The following is a 27,117-nucleotide window of genomic DNA, read 5'->3' as shown; positions in this document are numbered from 1 at the left end:
GTGGATGCATTGATGGTCTTCTTCCAAGATTCTGTAGACTCCATAACAATTGCTACAGATTGGAAGGTAGCTAATGTAACCCCACTATTTAAAAAGGGAGATAGGAAGGGAACTGGGAACCAGTCAGCCTGACTGGTAATAGGGAAACTTCTAGCGTCCATTATCAAAGATATTATTGCAGAGCTCTTGGTAAACAATGTTAGAATTGGACAGGATAGGCATGACTTTATGAATGGGAAATCATCCTAGACAAATCTACAGGAATTCTTCAACAATGTAACTAGCAGACTTGATGAAGGGAGAGCCAATGGATGTGGTTTATTTGGCTTTCAACAAGTCCCTCATAAAAGATTAGCATGTAAAACTGAAATGCAAGGGATTAGCGGCAGTATATTGAGATAGACAGAAAACTGGTTGGCAGACAGGAAACTAAAGAGTAGGAATAAACAGGTCCTTTTCCGAATGGCAGGCAGTAGGCTGCGAGGTACCATAGAGATCGGTGCTAGGACCCCAGCTATTCTGAATATATATATATTAATGATGTATGTGAAGAAACTAAATGTAGTATCTCCAAATTTGCAGATGACACAAAGCTGGGTGGAAGGTGAGCTGTGATGAGGATGCAGAGATGCTTCAGTGCGATTTGGACAGGCTGAGTGAGTGGGCAAATGCATGGCAGATGCAGTATAATATGGATAAAATTGGGGTTATCCACTTTAGTAGCAAAAACAGGAAGACATATTTGAATGGCTATAAATTGAGAGGGGAATATGCAAAGAGACAAAGGTGTCCCTGCATACCAGTCTCTGAAAATAAGCATGCAGGTGCAGTTGATGATAAAGGAAGAAAATGTTATGTTGGCCTTTGTAGCAAGAGGATTTTAACCTTGCTGCAATTATACAGGGCCTTGGTGAGGTCATAGCAGTTTTGATCTCTATCTGAGAAAGGAGGTTCTTGCTGCAGAGGGAGTGCAGAGAAGCTTTACTAAACTGATTCTTTGATGACTGGTCTGATGAATGCAGAGAGATTGAGTCAGTTAGGAGTATATTCTCTGGAGTTTAGAAGAATGAGAGGGGATCACAGTGAAATCTATAAAATTCTAACAGAACTAGACAATGTAGATGGCAGGAAGGATGTTCCTGATTGTGGGGTCATAATCTAAGGATAGGGACTGAGATGAGAAATTTCTCCACCACGTGAGTGGCATAGAATTCACTATATATAGCAATATAGCCTATAGAATTCTCTACCACAGAAAGCAGTTGGGAGTTAGATATAGCTCTTGGGCGATGAAGATCAAGGCCCAAAGGAGAAGGTGGGATCAGACTACTGAGTTTGATGACCAACCATGATCATGTTGAATGGTGAAGCAGGCTCAAAGGGCTGATTGACCTACTCCTGCTTTTATTTTCTCAAAGTGCTTAGGATGAAATGAGTACTATATAAATACAAATATTTTATTTTCATTAAATGTGTACACAGAATTGAAATGTATAATATTGCCAGGAAGTATACAGCAAGGCCTTATATGTTTCTGATCAATCTCCCATTTCATAATTTCTTGATTGCCTTAGTACCCAAAAATCTATCAAGTTTGGTTCTGAAAACACTCAAAATACAAAGCATCCACAACGCTCCTGGATAAAGAATTCTAAAGATTTGCAACCACCTGACTGAAAAATTTTCTCCTCATTGGAGTCCTAAGATGGCCGACCCCTTATTCTGAAACTCCCAAGTTTGTCAAGTCTGCTAAGAACTTAAAATGTTTCAATATATACTATATACTGTATACAACAACAGCACAAATAAGCTAAATACCAAGTTTAAGAGAACTTTCAACCTCTGATATAATTTTATTCACTGAAGTGCAAGTGATATTGATGGCGTTAATCCTCTCCAACATTTTTGGATTAAAAGAAAGTTCTGCCGAACAAACTGTTCTGGAATGAATATATCTGCATGCAAATGTCAGGGAGCAACACAGCAGTTTCCCCTGGTCCTTTTCCTGTTATCACTGAGCGATCACTTGTCTGGTTGGAGCGTCACCAATATTTCAAAGACAATTTAATCTCCCTGCCTCAACATCATCAAAATGCACAAAAAGCCCATTATTACACAGCTGGCAAGTTTATTTTCAATCTCTATGAGACCTTCAATGTCCACACAACAAAAAAAGAGGACGATAACAGAGTGAGTCTGCTAAGTACTAATCTAACGGAAAATATGTAATCTCGGACAACAATTTACATTTAATTTTTACATCTGCATTCCTGCAGGAGAATGGGATGAGAAAAATATCAGTCATGATTGAATGGCAAAGCAAACCCGATGGGCCGAGTGGCCTAATTCTGGTCTTAGGTTTGGAAAGTAATAAATTTAGCTATAATTTACTTTCAGAACTCAAACTCCTGAGACTTAAATGACATATTTCCACACACACTGGTAAGGCTACAGGAGTATTGCATGCAGTTTTGAACACTCATCACAGTAAGGATATTAGAAAGGATACAGTGAAGAATCATTGAAATTATGCTGCGAGCAAGTTAAATTTAAGAAAAGAAGTTTGAAAAATTGGCTCCTTTTTTGCAGAACAGAGCTGATTAAAGGAAAATCCAAGTGAAGTTTTGAGAGTAAATAGTAAAAGTTTGTTTCCACAGGCCAATGGTTTTTTGACAAAGAGACACAAACTCACAAACACTAGATGAATGTCAGGGAGAATTTAGAAAAACCTTTTTCCTTCAGAGAACATAAAATGTTTTACAAGTGGCTACTTGAACAGAGGCTATAACATTCTCTGAAAGGAAAATGGATATTTCAAAATAAAGAGCCTGAGTGGACACATGGAAATGGGATTAAAGTAATTAGCTCCAATTTAAGCACTGATTTAGTTGTAATGGGCCAAATGGTTCCCTCAGAGCCAACTCCTATGATTATGCGACTGCATATCAAACAACTTACATTACATTCATACATTAAATGCCAGCTGACCTGCGGAATGGTGTAATCCATCTTCCAAGTTCAAGGTTGCAATACGAGCTATTCCACGTACAGCAGACATAAAGTTGAACGGTGTGGTCCCAGTGAGCACAGGTTTCATCTCTTGTTCCAGGGCATGACAATGAAGCATCAAGTTCTAAACGGTTATATGAAGATAGGTCTATGGAAAACAGAAAGAGATGCATCAATATCACTTGTTAACATCACATGGAGGCAGTGACATAGTGATATTGTCACTAGGCTAATATTTCAGAGACTCTGGGGACCTAGGTTCAAATCCCACCCTGACAGATGGTGAAATGAGAATTCAATAAAAGAATCTGGAATTAAAAAGTCTAATGATGTCCATTGTCGTAAAAACCCATCTGGTTCACAAGGAAATTTGTCATCCTTACCTGGTTGGGCTTACATGTGACATTGCCCGCAGCCCATGACCAAAAGAAAATTCAACAGATTAGTCATAGAGGCATTGAGGTTTACAGCATGGGAACAGGCCCTTTGGCCCAACTTGTCCATACCGCCCCTTTTTTTAAGCACTTAGTTAGTCCCAATTGCCCACGTTTGGCCCAAATCCCTCTATATCCATCTTACCCATGAAACCGTCTAAACGCTTTTAAAAAGACAAAATTGTACCTGCCTCTACTACCACCTCTGGCAACTTGTTCCAGACACTCACCACTCCGCGTGTGAAAAAATTGCCCCTCTGGACCCTTTTGTATCTCTCCCCTCTCACCTTAAACTTATGCCCTCTAGTTTTCGACTCCCCAACCTTTGGGAAAAGATATTGACTACCTAGCTGATCAATGCCAATGCTATGTCTTCTCACTGGTGTTAGTACTTTCAATGCATCAAAATATCTCTTGTGAGAAGCATAAAAGTGTAAACAAAAAGAGAAAAATAAATTTGCCAATTCCAAATAAAGTAAATGAATATTAAAGATAACTAAGAGTTTGGGCAAAATCGAGACGGTTGCTTGCCACAAATGCATATGAAGGGAATGGGATTGAAATTATAACCTATGGCAGTAGCACAAAACAATTCACAGGTTAGAACTGAATATCTGAAAAAGAAAAAAAAAATCTTTCTTCCTTCACTGTGTCTATGTGTGAGTTCAATTTACAGATACCATTAGCACCAAATCTTCTCTTCCTAGCCAAACTGACAGAAAAACAAACTGAAGAAATTGAAACCTGCTGCACATATTAGCAATCTCATGGGTTAAGGCCACCTTAAACTGAAGCTGACCCCAAATTGGGTCAGATAATCTTCCAGCAACCAATGATGGTAGCCCAAAGTAGGCTTATACATCTTAAATAATGAGAAGTTTAATTCCTGTTCTAAGAATATTCCTGCTCATTCTGGCTTAATCTTCTCAAGGGCAATTAGAGATCGGCAACAAATGTTAGCTTTGTCTGCAATACTCATATCACGTCTTAATTTTAAAAAACACATTTAAGGGCTTTTGTTGGCCTGCTATCTCACGATTTTTGTACTTACTCCCTGGGCTTCAATGAGGCCTGGTAAGAGTAGTGACACAAATGATTCCCATAGAATTGGCAAATTACTTCCACAAGCATAATAGGCACTGGCAACTTTCCCAAATAATTGAAATAAGGCCTAACATGCACAACAGATATAGACAAATTATTCCTTATTAACATATGTTTTTCTGCAACTCCTAAATAAAACCAAACAACAATCAAAAATAAACCCTATTTAATGTATATATGTGATGATCTGTCACCCTTCTTAAACAGTAATCATCACTTGTAACAGTCCCCAAGCAGACATTTTTCCATTTGCAGCATTTTAATGAAGCTTTTTAAAGAACATAAATTATCCTATTTTAAATTAATAAATCAAACCATAATTATATAGCCTGATGTTTGCAGAACAAGTAATGGGTTCCAAGTGAGCCATTGACCTCCAAAAAACAAACAGCATTTTTTGTGAAAAGATAACTGATGCACATTAAACATTAAATTCAATGTACTGCAAAATCACATAGTACAGAACATTAGTAGAAACATACAAACTATCAGCAAATTATATTATGAAATGAAATGACATGACTGTCTCTTCCGATACCAGTCCTAAACTGCAGTTCTCTACTTCTACAAACGTAGAATCCCTACAGTGCAGAGAGAGGCATATGGCCCATCAAGCCTGCACCGACACCAATCCCACCCAGGCCTTATCCCTGTAACCCCATGTATTTAGTGCTGATCTCCCTGACACTAAGGGGCAATTGAGTGTTGCTAATCAACCTAACTCACACGTCTTTGGAGTGTGGGAGGAAACTGGGACACTCGGGGGAAACCCATGCAGACACAGGGAGAACATGCAAACTCCACAGTCACCCAAGATTGGAATTGAACCCAGGTCCCCGGCACTATGAGACAGCAGTGCTAACTATTATGCCACCATGCCACCCATTTACAAAAAAAATTACATGCCTCATAATATTAATTTTCCTTCAGTTTACCCTGACATTATAGCCTTTCTAAAATGGCACCTAGCTCTTTGTTCATCCTTCCTTTTGGTTTTTGAGAATATTCATCTCTTATTGCCTTCTTAAGTACAGCTGCTCATTTGCAAGCTTAGAGATCACAAAACAAACTGGATCGGTGGGGGTGAAATTTGTGACAGAATCCAGCAACACTAAGGTACCAATCTCTTTTGCCAGTCAGAAATTCCAAAGGACGAACATGCAGGCATATACTACGCATGTCCACAACCAGTGCTGAGAGTCTATAGCATAAATAAGTTAATTTTGGTAGCATCAAGGATGGGATTAGACAAGGAGGCAGGCCCATGAACTATCCCAACGCAACAGCTAAGACAAATGGTGGGCGGGATTTTACAGCCTTGCTCAAGCGAAACAGGAAATTCCCACCCAAGGTCAATGGACATTTCTGCTTTCCAACCCTTGCCTGCTCCAATTATCTGGCAGACAGGGCGGTAGAATTCTGGCAAGAGTGTCACAATGTGTACTTAGGACAACCCAATACATAGCATCATTTACAAGACTTTTGTTAAGTTATTTCTAGAATATCATGTCCAATTCTGGTCCCCTTGCAAGGTTAGAAATGTTATAACCTTGGAAAAGATTTAGAAAAAAGGCCATTCGACTAATACATCATAGTTAACATGCTAGGCTGGGGAAGTTGGGTCTTTTAACTGACTTTAGTGCTGTGGCATTCTGCTGTTTTTGTCAGGGAGGACAGCCTCCGACTCCGAATTTCAAAACCCTGCAGAATGGAAACCTTAATCTGCCCATTCATTTGCTAATTTGGAGAAAAGCACAGTTTACTGAAAATCACAGGTTATTGTTTTGCACACAGTGCTGATCTCTGACCACCATTTGCGCCTGACAGCAAGGTTCAGAGACCCATTAGAAAATCCTATCCTTGAAATGCAGCATTTTGGTTTGGGCAACCAGATGTTGCCATCTGCCATTGTCAATTGAAATTTCCTTTTGGAAAAATAATATTAAATGGTGGCATTGTGCAGTGGAGTGTGATGGGACTAGAGGCAGGAAATGTTTAGTCCATGCTGTAGCAGCCATCATGAACTGGCATGAGGGATCACCTAGTCTTTCCTGTACATAGTGTCAGTATGCTCATATTGTGCACATTTTAATTTTGAGCCAGATTCTTAAAAGGATTACCAACCAGTTCTTCAGCAAGTGAGGGTGAACAATTGGACAGAAGGCTGGAATACTACCTTCCTGATAAATACTACGTTTCTTCACGTAATTTGTTCCATCAGAAGTAATTGAAATGGAAGAAGCATACACCTGGATGTGTACCCACAAATTCACATAACACAGTAATAAATGGTATTATATCATACATCACATTTTCCATCTAAATGACGTTAGCATGAGCAAATACCAGAAAGTCCACTATGTTACCAAGGTCCCTGTCACTATGGCCAATAGAAGGAATTTAATGGTTAGTCAAATCCAGTCAATGCCATCAAGTGCTGACTAATCAATGCACTCTTCCTTGCCAATAGGTTTTGCCAAGCTCATCACATTCCTCATTTCAGCCATATAGCTACAGGAATTGAAGGCCAACACAACAATTATTCTCCTGTCGTATCCATAACTCCTCAGCACAGATAGCGGTAGGAGTTCATTTAAAAATATCCAAATTAAGCTGAGAATGTCAGAGGATGGCACAGTGGTTAGCACTGCTGCCTCACAGCTCCCGGGACCGGAGCTGGATTCCCAGCTTGAGTCACTGTCTGTGTAGAGTTTGCACGTTCTCCCCGTATCTGTGTGAGCTTCCTCCGGGTGCTCCAGTTTCCTCCCACAGTTCAAAGATGTGCGGGTTAGATGCATTGGCCATGTTAAACAGTCTTAGTGTCCCAGGCTGCATAGGTTAGAGGGTAAATGTGTGGGATTGAGGGGATAAGGGCTGGGTGGGATGGTTGTCGGTGCAGACTCGATGGGCTGATGGCCTCCTTCTGCACTTTAGGGTTTCTATGAATGTGATGGATCAACAGCAAAATAGTTGAGTGGGCATCGCCACACCCATCCTACCAAGTTAACACCAGTGATATTAAAGATAATCCAGCTCTATAAAAATACTTTTCACTATGTCTTTTCATTGCTGGAGTAATAGATATAACACCTAACACAAGGGTAGCACCTTCCAGGCAGCTTAATTTAGCCTGTGTTATCTTCAGCAATTCCAGTTAATAGCTTAAGTGGCAGTAAGCCAAACGTAAACTATTAATTTAAAAATACCCTCTAGAGCAAATACTAAGACTGCAGAGGACATAAAGTGACGTAATTGGGGCTGAATGTCTTAAAAGGCAATCGTCAGAAAGCTGCAACTAAATGACATTTAGAAAATAACACAAAAATGTTCAATTAGCCATATCACTAATGGCAGGCTTTATATTTTATAATAGAGGGTTAGGTGTCAATACTAAATTCTCCATGTGCATTACTCATAGGCCAACTGTGCCGCTGTATAATGTGGTTACTGTCCGTGCAGCTATTTCAATTTTAATTATGCCCTTCATCTTGCTAGGTAGCAGTCTAATGACTGGAGTGAAAACAATAATTTCTCTGAACAATGCATGTCCTTAAATAATAAAACAGAGAAAGCAAAGTATTCAATTAAACTCTGTGGGAAAACTCTTATATTTAATTTTTATCCATGCTTCCAGCTCTCAATTTCTTAGCTGTTGCTTCTATCGATCCTTCTCACAGTTTCAGTGTTGTAAACACTTCTTCAACATCACCACATGATGAGCACTGTTTTAATGAGGAAATATCCTATTTTTATATCTTTCTTTATACCTATATTTCCTCACACTTGGACCTGGAGCGTAGAGTTTGAAAACTTTCATCTGGGTGTAGCCACAGCAATCAGAAAGACTCCATTGATACATATCCCTTGGCATTAACAAAGTGAGCACTGGTCCAATTGAAAGTGAGTGTGGGGAATTAACGATGGAAAGCAAGGAGATTGCAGATAAATTGAAGTGATATTTTGCATCGGTATTCACTTTAGAGAATAAGGTAACATAACATTCCAGAAATAGCTGTAAATCAGGAAATGGAAGGGAGAGGGGAATTCAGGAAAATTATCATCAGATGCTGAGCAAATTGTTGGAGCTGTGGGCTGACCCTGGGTCCCTGGGTCCTGATGGACTTCATCTTAGCATCTTAAGTGGCTAGTGAGATAGTTAATGCTTCGGTTTTAATTTTCCAAAATGCCCTAGATGCAGGGAAGGTTCCATATGAGTGGAAAATAGCAAAATTTAATTCCTTTATTCATGAATGAAGAGACAGAAAAAGCAGGAACTACTAGCCAGTTAGCTTAACATTAGCCATAGGAAAAAATTACAAGCTAAGGCATTATAACTGGGTACTCAAATACGTTCAAGATAATCAGGCAGAGCCGACATAGTTTTCTCAGAGGAAAACCACGTTTAACCAATTTACTGGAGTTCTTTGAAGAAGGAATGTGTCCTATGGATAAAGAGGATCAGTAGATGTACTGTACTTAGATTTCCAGAAAAGATTTGATCAAGTGCCATATCAAAGGTTATTATGGAAAATAAAAACTTGTAGGGGATAACAAATTGGTCTGGATAGAAAATGAGCTGATTAAGAGGAAACAGAGAGTTGGCATAAATGGGTTATTTTTTGGTTGACAAGAATAACTCAGTGTCACAGGGATTAGTGCTGGGACCTCCACCTTTTACAGTTTATATAAATGGCTTGGATGAAGGGACTGATTTTATGTTGCTAAATTTGCTGATGATACAAATATAGGTAGGAAAGTAAGTTGTGAAGAGGACATGAGGTGGATGCAAAGAGAAATAGACAGATTACGTGAGTGGGCAATGATCTGGCAAAAGAAGTAAAATGTGGTGAATTGCCCATTTTGGCAGGAAGAATAAAAAAGAAACATATTAGTTAAATGGTGAGCAATTGCAAAGTTCCACGTTGCAGAGGGTTCGGGGTGTCCTAATGCATGAATGGTACATCAAGTAATTAGGAAAGCAAATAGAATATAATTGCAAATTGCAAGGGAAATTAAGTATAAAAGGAGGTTATGCTTCTTTTATACAACACATTGGTGAGACAGCATCTGGAGTATTGTGTACTATATTGGCATCTTATTTACAGAAAGATGTAACTGCACTGGAAGCAGCTCAGAGATTTATTGGACTAATACCCCCCATGAATTGGAGGGTTGTCTTATGAGGAAAGGTTGGACAGGTTATGTTGTTTTCACTGGAATTTAGAAGACTAAGAGGTGACATGATTGAAACATACAAGATCCTGAGAGGTTGACAGGGTAGATGTGGAGAGGATGTTTCTCCTTGTGGCAGAATCAGGTACAGGGGTCACTGTTTAAAAATAAGAGATGAGGAGAACCGTTTTCTCGCAGAACACAGAGTTTCTGGAACACTCTTCCTCATAAAGCAATGGAAACACTCTTTGGATAATTTTAAGATAAATTGTTGATAAGCAAGGGGGTGAGAAGTTATCATGGATAGATAGAAAGTAGAGTTGAGGAGACAATCAGATCAATCATAACCTTATTAAATGGTGGGCCAGGTTCAAGGGGTGGGTTACCTTCTCCAAGTTCATATAATACCCCTAATTACACGCCGATGATACCATGTTTTCAGCAGTATTAATCTGTCCCCTCTTTAAAAATGTTACTAAAGTTATTTGAAAATAGACATTACAACAGGTGTTATAACAGTTTCTACTCCATTTATTTTCGAGAAAAAGTTGTACATAACTTTTGTTTTTCTTTGAAAGCATAAAGTGGACATAACATTAACAAATCCATATATCCACTCCTCCTTCACAGTGATGTTTTTCTGGTATCTAGCTTTACTTGAGGCAAGGTAAATTTTCTGACTGTTATCTATATATTTAAAAAGGAGAACTGAATAATTCCACAGAACTATTGATCGATTAGCTTAACATAGGTGGTACAAAAGATACTTGAATAGAAAAGAAACTAGGAAGTCAGAAGAAATTTCAAATAGAAAGGTCATATTTTACCAACCTTATCGAATTCTTTGAAGAAATAAGGGATAGAGTAGACAAGGGAATGTAGTAGGTGCAACATATTTGGATTTTCAAAAAGCCTTCAAAAGGCTACCACAAGTAGACCCATGACTAAATTCATAACACGCAGAGTCAGGGGACAGCAGCAGAATGGATAGCAATTTAGCTATAAAACAGAAAACAGAGAGTAATGGTTAAGGATAACTCCTCAGATTGCCAAAAAGTGGGGAGTGGCATTCTTGATGGATCAATGCTGGGACCACAGTTGTTCATAATTCATATTAATGAATTGGTTTAAGGACTCAAGTCCAATTACCAAATCTGAAGACAGCACAATAAGGAAGCGTAGCTTAACACAAAGAACGTGGAAAATATAAGTTAATAAATTTACAGAATGTGTATATAATTGACAAATGAATTACGACACAAATAAGTATAAAGTGGTGTATTTGAAAGGAACATTGAGGAGATCACATATACTGTGGAGAATAATAGACTAAATGGAATCCAGATACAAAGACCTAGGAATACAGACATACAAGTAATTAAAAATAGTGACACAAGTTCACTAATTTGATGGCAAGTAGACTCTTAGTGATAGAGGCATTGCCATGAACAGTGCACCAGTTAGTGGATGACTGGCATCAGGGAGGAGGCAGCAGTGCAGTGTATTGTCACTGGATTAGTAATTCTGCCCTGGTTTCAAACCTCGCCACGGCAGATAGTAAATTTAAACTCAATAAAATAAATCTGGAAATGAAAAGCCTAATGAAAACCATTAAGCCATTGTCAATTGTTTTAAAAGCCAATCTGATTCACTCATGTCCTTTAAGGAAGGAAACCTGGTATAAACTCCAGACCCACAGAAAGGTGGTTGATTTTGAAATGCCCTCTGAAATGGCCTAGCAAGTTACTCAATTGTATCCAACTACTACAGAGGCTATAAAAAGAAATGAAACTGAATGGATGACCCAGCATCAACCTAGATTCCAGGAATGATAACTTAGCCCCGTCAACCTTGCATAGTGCTTCTTACTAACACCTGGGAGCTTGTGCCAAAATTGGGAGCGCTGTCTCACAGATGCATCACGTCTGACATAGTCACACCTTACAGAGAATGTCCAAAACAACTCCAACACCATGTTCTATCAACAGAACAGACCTGGCCGAGCGGCATACAGTAAGTTACCCTGTGTGTCCTCAACATTGACTCTCAGCCCCATGAAGTCTCATGACATGGGTAAGGAAGTCTCCTGCTGATGATGAGATCCCCCTTTCACCACCACCAGCTGACAACTCAGTACTGATAAGGCAGGTATATCGAGTTAGACTACTGATTAGCCGTGATTGCACTGGAGGGTACAATAGGCTTGAGGGGCTGAATGGCCTACTCCTGTTCCTATGTTCCTACTCCTTCAGTCGAGCACTGGGAGGAAGCACTGACAGTGGCAAGGGCACAGCATGTACTCTAGGTGGGTGATTTCAATGTCTATCGTAAGAGTGGCTTAGTAACATCACTAAGGACTGAGCTGGCCAAGTCCTAAAGGACATACCTGCTAAATTTGGTCTGCAGCAGGTGATGTGGGAACCAACAAAAGGCAAAAGCATACATGACCTCATCCTCGCCAACCTCTCTGCCACAGCTACAACTGTCCATGACAGTTTAGGTAGAAGTGACCACCATATAATCCTTGTGAAGACAAAGTCCCATCTTTGCACTGATGATACCCATCATTTCTGTAGCGCTACTTCCATATGAAATGTGATAGATTTCGACCAGATCAAATCAAGACAAGACTGTGAAACATCAGCAGCATCACAGTCATACTTAACCACAATCTGTAACCCTGTGGCCCAACATATCCTTCACTCTATCACTGCCAAGCCAGGGTATGAACCCTGGTTCAATTAAGAGTGCAAGAGGGCATGCCAGGAACGGCAATAAGCATATCTAAAAATGAGGTGTCAACTGGTGAAATTACAACACAAGGCTATGTGGAGCAACAAGTCATTGGCAGAATTAAGCAATCCCACAACCAATGGGTCAGATCTAAGCTCTGCAGTCCTGCCACAGCTGGCTGTGAATGGTGGTGGACAATTAAACAACTTACTGGGGCAGGAAACCCTACCCTCAATGATGGGCAGCCAACACACCAGTAAAAGAGAAAAGTTTGAGGCATTCGATGCAATCTCCAACCAGAAGTGCCAAAGGGATGATCCAACTCGGTCTACTCCAGAAGTCCCCAGCATCACGGATGCCAGTCTTCGATCAATTCAATTCACTCCATCTGATATCAGAAAATGGATAAAGCAAAGGCAATGGGCTCTGACAATATTTGGCAATAGGAGTGAAGACTTCTGTTCCAGAATTTGCCACACCCCTGGATAAGCTGTTCCAATATAGATAGATATAACACTAGTATCTATCTGGCATTGTGGGAAAAAAAACAGCTATGTCCTGAACACAAAAATAGGACAAACCCAATCTGGCCAATTACTATTCCAACACTCGACTCTGAACCATCAGTAAGATAATGTAAGGGATCGTCAACAGTACAATCAAGCAGCACTTGTTTAGCAATAACCTGTTCACTGACCCTCAATTCAAGTTCCACGAGGGCTATTCAACTCCTGGCCTCATTGCAGCTTTGGTTCAAACATGGACAAAAGAACAGAAGTTCAGAGGTGAGGTGAGTGACTACCATTGATATCAAAGGCAGATATATATTCAGCAAGTGGGGCATCAAGGAGTGCTAGCAAAACTGGAATCAATGGGGTTTCAGGAGGAAACTTCTCCCCATTTGGGGTCATATCTAGCACAAAGGAAGATGGTTGTGATTGTTTGAGACAAGTCATCTGAATTCCAGGGCATCACTGCAGGATTCCTCAGGGAGTATCCCAAGCCAACTATCTTCAGCTGCATCATCAATGACCTTCCTTTCATCATAAGGTTAGAAGTGGCAATGTGCGCTGATGATTGCACAATGTTCAGCACCATTTGCAATTCCTCAGATACTGATGCAATCCATGTCCAAACACAACAAGATCTGGACAATATCCAGCCTCGGGCTTACAATGGCAGGGAAAATTTGCACCACACAAGCGCCAGGCAATGATCATCTTCAACAAGACTGCATCTAACTATTGCCTCTTAACATTCAATGGCATTACCATCACTGAATTCCCCACTATCAATAATCCAGGGGTAACCAGAAACTGAACTGGACGAGCCATATAAATTTTATGATTGTAAGAGCAGGTCAGAGACTAGGCACTCTGCATCAAGTAATTCACCTCCTGGCTCCACAAAGCCTGCCTATAATCTCAAGTCAGGAGTATGATGGGATGCCCATCCCTTAGTCTGGTTGAATACAGCTTCCGACAACATTAAAAAACTTAACACCACCCAGGATAAAGTAGCCACTTGATTGGCATCCCTTCCACAAACATTCAGTCCTTCCTCCACTGATGCACGGTAACAGCAGCATGTGCCATCTGTATGATGCACTACAGGAACTCACCAAGATTCCTTAGACAACACATTCTAACTCATGACCATACGAGCTGGAAAGAGTAGGACAGCAAAAACATGAGAATGCCACCACTTGGGAAGTTCCCTCCAAGCCACTTATCATTCTGGTTTGGAAACATATTGTCGCTCAAGCCTGGTTCGAATAGGCCATCCCAGATGTTTTGGAGATAGAAATCCCTTGAGGAAAGATATTCAGGGGGAGGGGAGTACATTGTAAATTACAATTATCACAATAATCTTGAAGATTTGGATTTAAGATGGTCGGGATTGCTGCAAACTACTGGAACCAGAGTGGATAAATTCCAGGATTTTCAATTAAAGGCGCATTAATCCAACATTTATTCTGGGATTCCTCGAAGCATTCCAAGCATAACAGGGACAGAGCCTTTAACGATAAGTGTCTGACTTACTGGAAAATATCTCTGAACTTCCAGTCATTTAACAACTTGAGCTTGAGCCTGGCATAGTGAGCTTTTCATAGGAAAAAATTATACCAAACGCAAAACAATTCTTCACTGTCACTGAGTCAAAATCCTAAAACTTACATCCTAACAGCACTATGGATATACCTACACCACATGGACCGCAGTTGTTCAATAAGGTAGCTCACCAGAACCTTCTCAAGGGCAACTAGGGCAATGACAGACGGCCTAGTCAGCAAAGTCCAAATCCCTTAAATGAATTTAAAAAACCTGACAGTTAACTGTCAAGGTTTGTTTAAATTCAGTCCAGGCAAGTTTACTCTGGTTGGTCAAAGCATTGCTTGAGGGAATGAACCCACAGGGTGGCTGTCATCTATTTTGTTTAGTTGAAACATGCACAATGTTTGTACATTTATTTGTCTACAAAGAACAGGGCTTTGTGTATTAACACATGTAGCTGTAGAATACATTGAGTGTCTTAAATTGGTTTTTAGTGTCATTTAAGAATTAAATTGCCTCAACCAGAGTCAACCTGACAAATTTGAGTTTAAACAAAGCTTAGTAGTTAATTGTCAATCACCAATAAACTGGTACATTTTCTATGGTAACACCGCTATTAATCAGAGTCCATTTATTATCCAATCAGCACTCTCTTCTAAGAACATAAGAAACATAAGAAATAGGAGCAGGAGTAGGCCATCTAGCCCTTCGAGCCTGCCCCGCCATTCAATAAGATCATGGCTGATCTGTCGTGGCTCAGTTCCACTTTCCCGCCCTCTCCCCATAACCCTTAATCCCCTCTCTTATCAAGAACCCATCAACCCGCTTCTTAAAAATATTTAGCGAGGCAGCCTCCACCACTTCAACGGGCAGAGAATTCCAGAGATTCACCACCCTTTGAGTGAAGAAGTTCCTCCTCAACTCCGTTCTAAACCGCCTCCCCTTTATCTTGAGGCTGTGCCCCCTAGTCCTACTGTCTTTTTTGAGCGGGAAGAGTCTCTCCACCTCTATCCTATCCATCCTATTCATCATCTTATACGTCTCAATGAGATCTCCCCTCATTCTTCTAAACTCTAACGAGTACAAGCCTAGTTTATTCAGCCTCTCCTCATAGCTCAATCCCCTCAACTCCGGTATCAGCCTAGTAAACCTCCTCTGCACTCCCTCCAGGGCCAAAATAAAATTGTTATTCATTTCACAATTGGTATTCTTGCAAACTGTCCTGACAAGTGCAAGACCAAAAGCTATGACAGCATCTTTTCAGCAATACCTAATTCTAAATACCTAATATCAAATGACCATTAACTAATTCCATTAAACAAAGCAAACAACACACTGACGCTCATTGAGAGGAACTGCATTGGAAAACAACAAAGTAATTTTAAACTTGTGTAGTGCCCTGTGTAGACCATATCATAAAAATGATATATGGAGCATTGGAGAAGGTGCAGCAAAGATTGATAAGGATGGTAGCAGAACTGAGAGGGTGCATGTATCAATAACTTATGCCGTCTCCCGAACAAATATTCTATATTCCAAAAAAATGAATTGATCTTCAACTGCTAGAAGCCGCATATCACTCTTTTCCAATAAATGGTTATCCTTTCAAAATCAGGATGCTCTAAATTATCACCACTATTCCAAATATAGTATCAATGATAGTCTATACAAGACTAAAATATGTGCATTATTTCAATTAAATGCCTTTCATATGTACCAAGTACTTAATTAACCTTCCAGCTTTATTGTGACAAGAAATGTTAATAATCGTACAAATCCTTTCCCATTCCATTTTTTTTTAGGTGCCATCCTTTGTCTACATGATAATTGTTCACTTTTACTTAATGTCCTTTTTAAAACATGTCACAAAGTATAAAATATGAAATAATGATCACCTCACTCAGTCAATTTGCTCCACAAGCCATGTCTAATTTTGTCCATTATACAATCCATTCTATGCACCTAACTTCTTGTAGGAGGTGACCAAGTGAACAAAAAACATAGTTCTGCAAAATTTCTCCTTGAAGATGAATTTAACCAAGTAAAACTCCAGGGTATTAATTTCTACAGCCCACTTCATCCAGTTGTACTTAAGATGAGTCACCCATGGTCCCGACCACACAATAAGTATTGTTCTCTACAAAACACCTTTCTTGGTCCTTGTTATAATTGTCAGTTCCACCCTTATATAATTATTTATACAGCATTTTTTGATATGGCTAACCTAAATGATTGATTTTTTTTAATATCACGTCAAATAAAATGTAATTTAAAAAAAGTATTGTGATTTCCTCAAGGAATAAGGATAATGGTTTTTCTGTTCCCAATGTTTCACTGAAGGTACATCTAGGATTAACCAGTGGGCAGACTTCCTAAAATTTTACTTGGGATATGAGGCAATACCAGTAGGAAGGAATTCTTGAAAAATTGGAAATGATTTAATTGGAAGAGAAGAGTTCATGAAGAAAAGATAGAGCTGCTTAAAAATACTAGGGGATAAGATAAAGGAGACAGAAACAGATTGTTTCCACTTACTGTGGGGTCTATGTAAACAGGTAAGGCATTCTTTGCACTACTCAGTAATTCATCCCTGCTGGGAATGGAGAATCAAAAATTAATGCTTGAATGTTATTAATCTACGAGAAATAGCACCAGGAACATTCTTTGGTATTAGAGGCATGTCTTGTCAGCGAAAGTATTGCTATAATTGGCATCATAGAAAGCTGGTTGTAGAAAGTATAAATTACATTACCTTGTGGGAGTTCCATTATTGCTATAGCTCCCTTCTTTCCTTGCATCACAGTGTCATTGAACACATTTATTATGGTAGCTGGCGCCTGAAGCTTTGTAGTCAAATTTTTGAAGTAAATAAACCTTGTTGAAAAAGAAAAAATTTTGTTTTGGCATAATCATCAACATTTTGCATATTCTATTTTAAAAGAGTAAAAAGGAACCTCTTCCTTCTGTAGAAGTTATGGAAATTCTTTATATGTACATATATATTGCTCAAAAATAGAAAATATATTTCCAGAAAATAGTTACCCATAATTCTCTGGGATTCTTGTAAAAAATCTATCCATAACTGACAAATTCACATGAAAGCATTAGATTTGGGATTTCCAGTGTCAAAGAAACCCATGCAAGTGATCAGAGAACTCCTGTACCAATTCAAACAAAGCATTTTTGCTGCTTGGGAATATAGTTTAATCATGATTTTGCATTGGGAAAGGATGAGAGATGAGTTTATGGTTCATTTTCCTATCCCAATCCAGAGGAGGAAACCAGGCAGGCAGCTAATATCACCTGGGAAACTTAAACTCTGGCATCCCACTCTACTCTTTTGAACAAGTGATAAAGATATCGTACTGAAGTCAACAGGGTCCTTATTTAAATTTACAGTAACTTCCTAACATTCAAAACTTCCTCTTTCCCAAAGTTGCTTATCTGCACAAAAATCTTAGTACACTAGATTGCACATTGCAGGTTCAAATGTTTGCTTATCCACTGTTTTCAAATAAGTAGAAGTTAACTTTAGAAAATGCCAAAAAGATCCACCCAGATGAAGTGCAAAGAACGCAAGTTGTCCATGACATATTTAAAATAGTAGACAGCGTACACTGCGCATGCATCATTTGCCATTGCTTGCACGTGAGTATGCCTTGTTGCTGTGATTCAATTCTTGATCAGGATCCATCTTCACTCTCAACTAAAAAACTATAATTGTAACAAATTTTACATTGTTTTTGTTTTATTGAACAACTTCTCTTGTAAATTTCTTTTTAAATGCATTACCATAGAATCCCTACAATGCAGATGGAGGCCATTTGGCCAATCAAGTCTGATGATTAAAAACAGTTTTATTGCCTTTGATCCTTTATACATGTCTACCTAGGTTACATCCTAAAAGTTATTAGCTCCCAGCGTAAAGTTTGTACGTTGGTCAGAGTTTTACCATTTGCATGGTCTCTTGGGATTGTAACCTTCCTCCCCCCCACGCCCCCCCCAAACAAATGTCAGACTTTACTGTAAAGAACAAATTTATTTTAACTGGTGGCCTGAGCAGGAAGTTTTTGTGAATTCACCATCATGTGAAGCATGCAGAAAACACATCTAGGGTAGAAAAGGCCCCTAACAAAAAATTATTTTGCATTTGTTTTCATTTTCTTTGTGATCCCATGAGGAACAGAATTGCTCCACTAAGTCTGACAAGGAACTTGTTAACCTTCCATGCTCCTTGCTGAACACAAGGCCTTCCCAAAACACCTGTCCACAACATAGCCATACGTCAGCAATAGTTCTTTTGGTCTAAGCTGGCAGCCTTCTGCTACCTAAAATAAAACCTCTGCTCACCAGCCAGCTGGTTCACCCCTGATCTGGGAGTATAGTTTACTGGGGATCATGCACATCAAATCCAGGAGTTAAAATCACCCCCTGTCACATTGCTGAAGTCAAGATTTGACATTCATCCCAGGTCCCCAAACACCCAACTTCCATCCCAGTTAAAATCAGTTCTGACCGCTGATCTTTAGAAAATGACAGTCAGCAGCTTTGTAGAGTTACCCACTGCTCCCAAGCCCCTGAATATTTCAAGTCGTTATTACTAAATCCAAAGTGAATGATTGCACATTTCCAGAAATTGAACTCCATCTGCCACAGTGCTGCCCTGCTCATTATCCTATCAAGCTTCCTTAAAATGTGTGTATTTCATGGGTCTAAATCTCTAGGCAACTTTCAGTTCCCATCCACACAAATTAATCCTAATTTATGTTATAGCACAACTGATGGTAAATGCCAAGCCTACCAAAGCCCAAAAGGGAAACTTGAAGCAGCTGCCAAAATGTTTTTTACAATTTTGTACAGTATGACAATGTAAAATTGTTCTGAAATCAGGAAACTGTGTCCCAAACTACTACATTTTTAAAATACTAAGAAAATAAAACAAAATTACATTTGAACACAAAAATAGCTTCATACAATAAACAGTACTTTAAAGCTATTCCAAGCAACATTAACTTAAACTAATCTACAGAACTAATCTACCCCTTTTCTTTTTTAGCAACTATCATAGAATCATATCCTTATAGATTTTAAAATGTGTAGAATTCCAGTAAGCTTTTCCACACATGAATGCCCTTTTACTTCTGAGGTGTCCTCTGGGACTGATAGCAACTGTTTTTCCAGGTTTGGCATTGTTCACACTGTCTTCTGGGAGTTCTGACCAGCTACCTCACATATGCCTCAGTATTTCCTTAAATGTGTTCCTACCTTTGATCTCACTACACCTCTTTAGAAAAGCTTCCTTCCCAAAGCTGGTTAGATTTATTTCTTTACTTTAGCTCATGCGCTTTAAAAAAGTAAATTTACCCATTGCAACTTAATTTACTTTCCTCTTTACACCATGAAGTAAAGCAATCCACTTATAAATTACTCCTATCATTGCCTTCTTTAAAATTCTGATTGAAGTTCCTCTTGGTTTATTAACATATCAAACCACTTCTTACTGTTTGTTTTCGGCTGTTGCAGTCAATCTGTCTCTTACTCCAATTATCATACTTACAGTGCTAACAGCCCACCTTCCAGGAAAAAGAAACATGCAGTCACGTTACCCAGAAGAAAAATATGACAAATCCCAGTTCTGAGTCTCTCAAACCCTGTGTATACAACCTTGTATTCTTATACCCAAGTCATTGACATACGAAGTGAAAAGTCAGTACAGATCCTGGGCATTTGTCACATCCTGCAAAGTAAAGCACATCCCCTTCATCCTTACTTATAGCCACTTACTTCCAACCAATTACCACCCCTATGTGCATTTTAAGTCTTTAATAATTTCCTGAAAATACAACCATTTTTCCTTCTATCAAGTTTTACGCTGGGATTCTGCAGAGGTCTGGAAATTTGTCCATCTACTGTTAAGGATTATGACAGTGCGATATTCAAGATCAAACAAATTAAGGTTCAAGGTGCCTCCTTAAATGGAAAGATAGTAAATGCATTCTTTAATATCATAAAAATGTAAGTTATTTTAAATTTTAATATTTATTTTTAATTAACATAATTGAGCACATTTAAATACAGAATAAAAATGTAAACTTGAATCGCATGTTTTCAACTTACAAAGAAGATCTGTTCCTTACCATTGAGCATGCCAGACAACAAAATTAAATGCTGGATAGAGGAACCAACCCAATTCTGTCAATCTTCTGTCCATATCAATGCCAAAGAAAAAATTAGGCGAAGGAGTATGCTGGAAAGTCACGTTCACCTTGGCATGGTTTCTGCACAACAAAGCAATTGAACAAGTGATACAAAAACTTTGAATATTAATGCTACTCCTGCAACAGTGCCATTGGGGAAGAATTTCCATGTCTTTCTCAATCTCAGGTTGTAATTTTGGCAAAAGGTTAGCAGGAACACTAGAGAAATGGCATAAAACACCTGCTTCAAGTCATTTAAGTAATTGAGTTGGCATTTTCCTGATTTTCTGCCAGACAATTGCTACAGAAATTCCAGGCAATTACGTGCTAATTTTCAACTTCAAATGGCTTCGATTTTGGGTTCATAAAATACATCAAGATTTTTCTTAATCCATCAGTGATTAATTTACCAACAAAAGTATTTTTAAAGGCACTGCGACAAAATATTGCTATGGAGTGGGGGTTCATTGAATATTTTTAAGGTGGAAGCAGGTATAGATTCTTGTTAGGTAAGGGAATCAAAGGTTATTGGGGGAGATGGGAATGTGGAATTCAAAACATAAATAAATCAACCATGATCTTGTTGAATGGTGGTAGAGGCTCAAAGAGCCAAATGGCCTACTTCTCTTATTTTGCATGTTTGAATGTATGTTCATCTGTTGCTGAAAAAAGAGATATGCTATCAAAGTTGTCATCTTGCATTCATCAGAACATAAGAACATAAGAAATAGGAGCAGGAGTAGGCCATCTAGCCCTTCGAGCCTGCCCCGCCATTCAATAAGATCATGGCTGATCTGTCATGGCTCAGTTCCACATTCCCGCCCTCTCCCCATAACCCTTAATCCCTCGCTTATCAAAAACCCATCAACCCGCGTCTTAAAAATATTTAGCGAGGCAGCCTCCACCACCTCAACAGGCAGAGAATTCCAGAGATTCACCACCCTTTGAGTGAAGAAGTTCCTCCTCAACTCTGTTTTAAACCGCCCCCCCTTTATCTTGAGGCTGTGCCCCCTAGTCCTACTGTCCTTTCTGAGCGGGAAGAGTCTCTCCACCTCTATCCTATCCATCCCATTCATCATCTTATACATCTCAATGAGATCTCCCCTCATTCTTCTAAACTCTAACGAGTACAAGCCTAGTTTATTCAGCCTCTCCTCATAGCTCAACCCCCTCAACTCCGGCATCAGCCTAGTAAACCTCCTCTGCACTTCCTCCAAGGCCAAAATATCCTTGCGTAAGTGCGGTGACCAAAACTGCACACAGTACTTCAGCCGCAGCCTCACCAGTGCCCTATACAGCTGCAGCAAGACCTCCCTACTTTAACCACCAAGGCATCCACTATCACCTCCGCCATTTCTTTCAGAACCCTCGGATGCATTCCATCCGGTCCTGGGGACTTGTCCACAATCAGTCCCTCCAGTCTGTCGAGCACCGCCTCTCTAGTAACAATAATGTCATGGAGACCCTCTTGTCCTACCATCTTTCCATCACTAACACCCAGCAAATTATTCACGTCCTCCTCCGTGAAGACAGAAACAAAAAAGTTATTCAAGGCCTCAGCCATTTCCCCATCCCCTACCACTAAGTCCCCCCTCTCATCCTCTAAGGGTCCAACATTCACCCTAGCCAGCCTCTTCCTTTTTATATATTTATAAAAACTCTTGCTATCCTTTTTTATATTAAGCGCTAGCCCAGCTTCATAGTTTATCCTACCCTTCTTTATCAACTTCTTTGTCATTCTTTGTTGACGTTTAAACCTCTCCCAATCCTCTTCTCGCCCACTACTCTTAGCTACCCTAAACGCCTCCGCTTTTAATTTAACACTTTCCTTCACCTCCTTCGTTATCCACGGCTTATTACCTCTCCTCCTACGGTCCTTTTTAACCGTCGGAATAAATTTCTGCTGAGCACCAAAAAAGATGTCGTTAAAGATCCTCAGCAGACCTACCTTCCAACGCGCTCCCCCAGTCAACATTCGCCAATTCTTCTCTCATCCTTCCATACTCCCCTCTGTTCAAACAAAGGACGCGTGTCTGGGAACCCACTTTCTCCTCCTCCATCTGCACCAGAAACTCCACCATACAATGATCACTCTCCCCAAGAGGATCCTTCACCACAAGGTCCCTAATTCTACCCGCCTCGTTACATAACACCAGATCCAAGATAGCTCGCTCCCTCGTCGGCTCCAACACACACTGTTCAAGGAAACTATTCCGGCAGCATTCCAAGAACTCCTCCTCGAGCCCACCGAGTCCAACATGGGTCGACCAATCAATACGTAGATTGAAATCCCCCATAATTATCATCGTTCCATTCCTGCACGCTGCACTTATTTGTGCGTTAACAGCCCGCCCCACCTCCAGATTATTTGGGGGCCTATAGACGACACCCACCAGCGTCTTCCTCCCTTTGCTGTTCCTAATCTCCACCCACAACGATTCCACTTTCTGCTCTTTGGTTCCTATATCATCCCTTGCTACCATCCTGATGCTATCCTTAATCAGCAGAGCTACACACCCCCCCCCCCCACTTTTTCCTCCCACCTATCCTTCCTAAACACTTGATACCCCTGGACATTCAGCTCCCAGTCCCTGTCACCTTGCAGCCACGTCTCTAATGGCCACCAGATCATATCCATTTGTGCTGATCTGCGCCACCAGCTCATCCACTTTATTCCGAATGCTTCATGCATTTAGATAAAGTGCCTTCATCCCAGTCTTCACCTGGACCCTATGTGCCAGAACGCCACCAACCATACTCACGCCCCCTACTCCCTTTATTATTGGGACATCCTTGGCCCCTTCCCTTACCTGTACCCTCTCCTTAACTTTAGGCCCCGTAATGTCACCTACCCTCGCACCCTCCCTCCCCTCCCCCATCTCCCCCCCCCCCCCCCCCCCCCCCCCCCCAACCCCGCCAATTAGTTTAAAGCCCTACCGACAGTCCTATTTACACGATTCGTCAGGACTCTGGTCCCAGCACGGTTCAGACCAACCCCATCCCGCCCGAACAGGTCCCACCTACCCCAATACTGATGCCAATGCCCCATAAATTCAAACCCATTCCTCCCACACCAATCCCTGATCCACCCATTCACTTGCTTAATCTTATCAACTTTACGCCCGTCTGCACTCGGTTCAGGCAGTAGTCCACAGATAACCACCTTGTCAGTTCTACTTTTTAATTCCATTCCCAGCTTTTCATACTCCCTCCCCAGATCCACCAGGACAGATGTAAGAATGCTAAATTTCAAAGACAGCAACAATTTATACTGCATGAAAAAAGGGCTGGCAAGTCAATTCTGATTTGTTGAGGCATTGGCATGGAATGCATCAGCAAACTATTATCCCCACGCATTTGTCTAATTCAAAAATGGCACAATACATGGATATGTTCGATAAATGCAAAATACTGCAGATGCTGGAATCTGAAACAAAAACAGAAAAATGCTAGAAAATCTCAGCAGGTCTGACAACACCTATGGAGAGCGAGTAGAGCCAATGTTTCAAATCTAGATGACCCTTCGTCAGACCTGAGAGGAAAGAGAGTCAGCAAGATTTATACTGAGAGAGTAGGGATGGGTGGTAGAATTGAACAAAGGGAATGTAACCAAGCATTCAGAAGGCTCAGAAGGTGTTGAAAGTGTCCATTAAATGATCAGAATGCGTGAATGGCAAAACAAAGATACAGCTAGGTAAAGGACTGCCTGAGGAATGTGGCAGTTGGCCTGAAGAAAACGTGGGGGAGGGGTAGAAAGAAGGAGAATGATCTTGCACAAAGATCATAAAGTTAGCTTGCAGATGTAACGAGCAATTGGGACAGCAAATTGCATGTTGGCCTTTATTACAACAATTTTGGAGTGCAAGAATAAATTATTATGAAGAGTTTGGTGATATTGTACCTGGAATACTCTGCAGTTCTGATTTCCATTATTCAAGGAAGGACATACTAGCATTGGAAGCAGTGACAGTGAATGTTCATTACACTGGTCCCTGGGATGAGGGGGTTGCCTTATAATAAGAGGCTAAATAAATTGGGCCTATATTCTCTGAAGTTTGGAAGAATGAGGGGTAATTTCATTGAAACAAACAAGATTCTGGAGAGATCGTACATGATAAACATAAGAACATAAGAAATAGGAGCAGGAGTAGGCCATCTAGCCCTTCGAGCCTGCCCCGCCATTCAATAAGATCATGGCTGATCTGTCGCTGCTCAGTTCCACATTCCCGCCCTCTCCCCATAACCCTTAATCCCCTCTCTTATCAAAAACCCATCAACCCGCGTCTTAAAAATATTTAGCGAGGCAGCCTCCACCACTTCAACGGGCAGAGAATTCCAGAGATTCACCACCCTTTGGGTGAAGAAGTTCCTCCTCAACTCCGTTCTAAACCGCCCCCCTTTTATCTTGAGGCTGTACCCGGAGGCAGAGAGTGGGGGTCAACGGGTGCTATTCGGATTGGCGGATGGTGACTAGTGGAGTGCCTCAGGGGTCGGTGCTGGGGCCTCAGCTTTTTACCATTTATATAGATGATCTGGAGGAGGGAACCGAGTGTAGGGTGTCGAAATTTGCTGATGACACCAAGATTGGGGGAACGGAAAATTGTGCGGAGGGTGTGGAGAGTCTGCAGAAGGATCTAGATAGGCTGGGCGAATGGGCCAGGAAATGGCAAATGGAATTTAATGTTGGCAAGTGTGAGGTGGTCCACTTTGGTAGGAAGAATGGTAGGAAGGACTATTACTTACGGGGCGAAAAACTGCAGCAGGCGACGGTGCAGAGGGACCTCGGGGTCCTTGTGCATAAGTCGCAAAAACCCAGCTTGCAAGTGCAGCAGGTGGTCAGGAAGGTGAATGGGATGCTGGCTTTCATAGCGAGGGGGATTGAATATAAAAGTAGGGAGGTCTTGCTGCAGCTGTATAGGGCATTGGTGAGGCCGCAGCTGGAGTACTGTGTGCAGTTTTGGGCGCCGCACCTGCGCAAAGATATTTTGGCCTTGGAGGGAGTGCAGAGGAGGTTTACTAGGCTGATACCGGAGTTGAGGGGGTTGAGCTATGAGGAGAGGCTGAATAAACTGGGCTTGTACTCGTTAGAGTTTAGAAGAATGAGGGGAGATCTCATTGAGACGTATAAGATGATGAATGGGATGGATAGGATAGAGGTGGAGAGACTCTTCCCGCTCAAAAAAGACAGTAGGACTAGGTTGTTTCCACTGGCTGGGGAATCTAAACCATGGAGGCACAGTCTCAGAATAAGGAGACAATCATTTTGGACTGAGATGAAGGGAAATAGCTTCACTCAAATTGTTGTGAATCTTTGGAATTGTCTACCCCAGAGGGTTGTGGATAAGGGCGAGTCAGACAGATTTTTTGATCTCTCAAAAGAGTGTGGAATAAGCAAGAGAGTGGAGTTGAGGCGAGGCACAAGATCAGCCATTATTTTACTGAGTGGCAGAGCAGGCTCGATGGGCCATATGATCTACTCCTGCTCCAAACTCTTGTTTTGTGTTCAAATTATCTTGCCCTCATGTCTTAGTAATTGTTACCCTGTTATACCTACCATGTTGAATTTGTGCTTGGAAAGTAGAAATGGCTATTTTCATGTAACTTCTACTATCCTGACTTGAAACTAGATTGCTGCCCCTTCACTATCGCTGGTTCAAAAGCTAAAATTCCCTTCCTAATATCACTGTGGGTATTCCTACAACACACAGGCTGCAGCAGTTCAAGAAGGCAGCTCACTGATTTATTTTCAAGGGTAATTAGGGATTGGCAATGCTGGCCCAGCCAATGATGCCCACATTGCATGAATAAATAATTTTAAAAAAATCAATTAATTCCTTGTACCCAGGGCATAAAGAATGCTTATTTGGGCCACATTCTCAAGCTCATCCTTCTGCTTGATGTCTCGTTCATGTGTCTTGTATCTCCTTCCTGGACTGATCATTTTACATCTTTTCGTTTCCCTTTATCTATATTGCCCAAGTACAATTTCAGACTGAGATCCAGTTTTAGAAAACTGCTTAGTGAACTCTAGTACAGCATCATGGAAATCAGTCAGATTTGAACACTGTGGATCTCTCGCCCTCCCCAGTTAAAAGGTTTTGGTGCAGGCGGGGGCATGAGTTCACCCACAACCCTGATGGCTGCCCCACAGCAATGTAATACCTGAAGAGAGAAGGGTTCCCCCGCCCCCCATATCAGGAGAAAGTCCAACCTCAGAGTTACTGGCCAATTGGATTGGCTAGCGGCTCTGTAGTCCTCCAGATAGTGCCAACCAAGGAGAGGTGACCATTCCCAAGAATACACACAGCTGACAATGCTAAGGAGCCTGGACTAACAGCTAATAGTCTGGGGTCTTGACAAGGATGATGGGAAGAGTTTGCAAAAGAGATTTCCCCCCCATTTTGCCCAGCTAAA

At 40.7% G+C, this 27,117-nt stretch overlaps 1 protein-coding gene across 1 annotated transcript in view; it reads right to left on the bottom strand.

Moving 5' to 3' along the window:
- LOC145355530 (uncharacterized) overlaps positions 1–27,117 on the bottom strand; it is a 201,272-nt gene that overhangs the window by 102,903 nt on the left and 71,252 nt on the right. Inside the window, exons 5-7 of the mRNA XM_080207775.1 lie at positions 20,644–20,784; positions 17,259–17,380; positions 2,989–3,157 (exon numbers count right to left, since the gene is read on the bottom strand). Of these exons, the coding sequence (XP_080063901.1) occupies positions 2,989–3,157; positions 17,259–17,380; positions 20,644–20,784 (432 nt within the window). The remainder of the gene's footprint in view (positions 1–2,988; positions 3,158–17,258; positions 17,381–20,643; positions 20,785–27,117) is intronic.

Source organism: Carcharhinus amblyrhynchos, chromosome 2 (genome assembly GCF_965287045.1).
Source record: "Carcharhinus amblyrhynchos chromosome 2, sCarAmb.v2.hapA, whole genome shotgun sequence".
In the NCBI taxonomy this organism is placed as follows: Eukaryota; Metazoa; Chordata; class Chondrichthyes; order Carcharhiniformes; family Carcharhinidae; genus Carcharhinus; species Carcharhinus amblyrhynchos.
The sequence above is the reverse complement of the archived record's forward strand: the minus strand, read 5'-3'. Positions and strand labels throughout refer to the sequence as shown.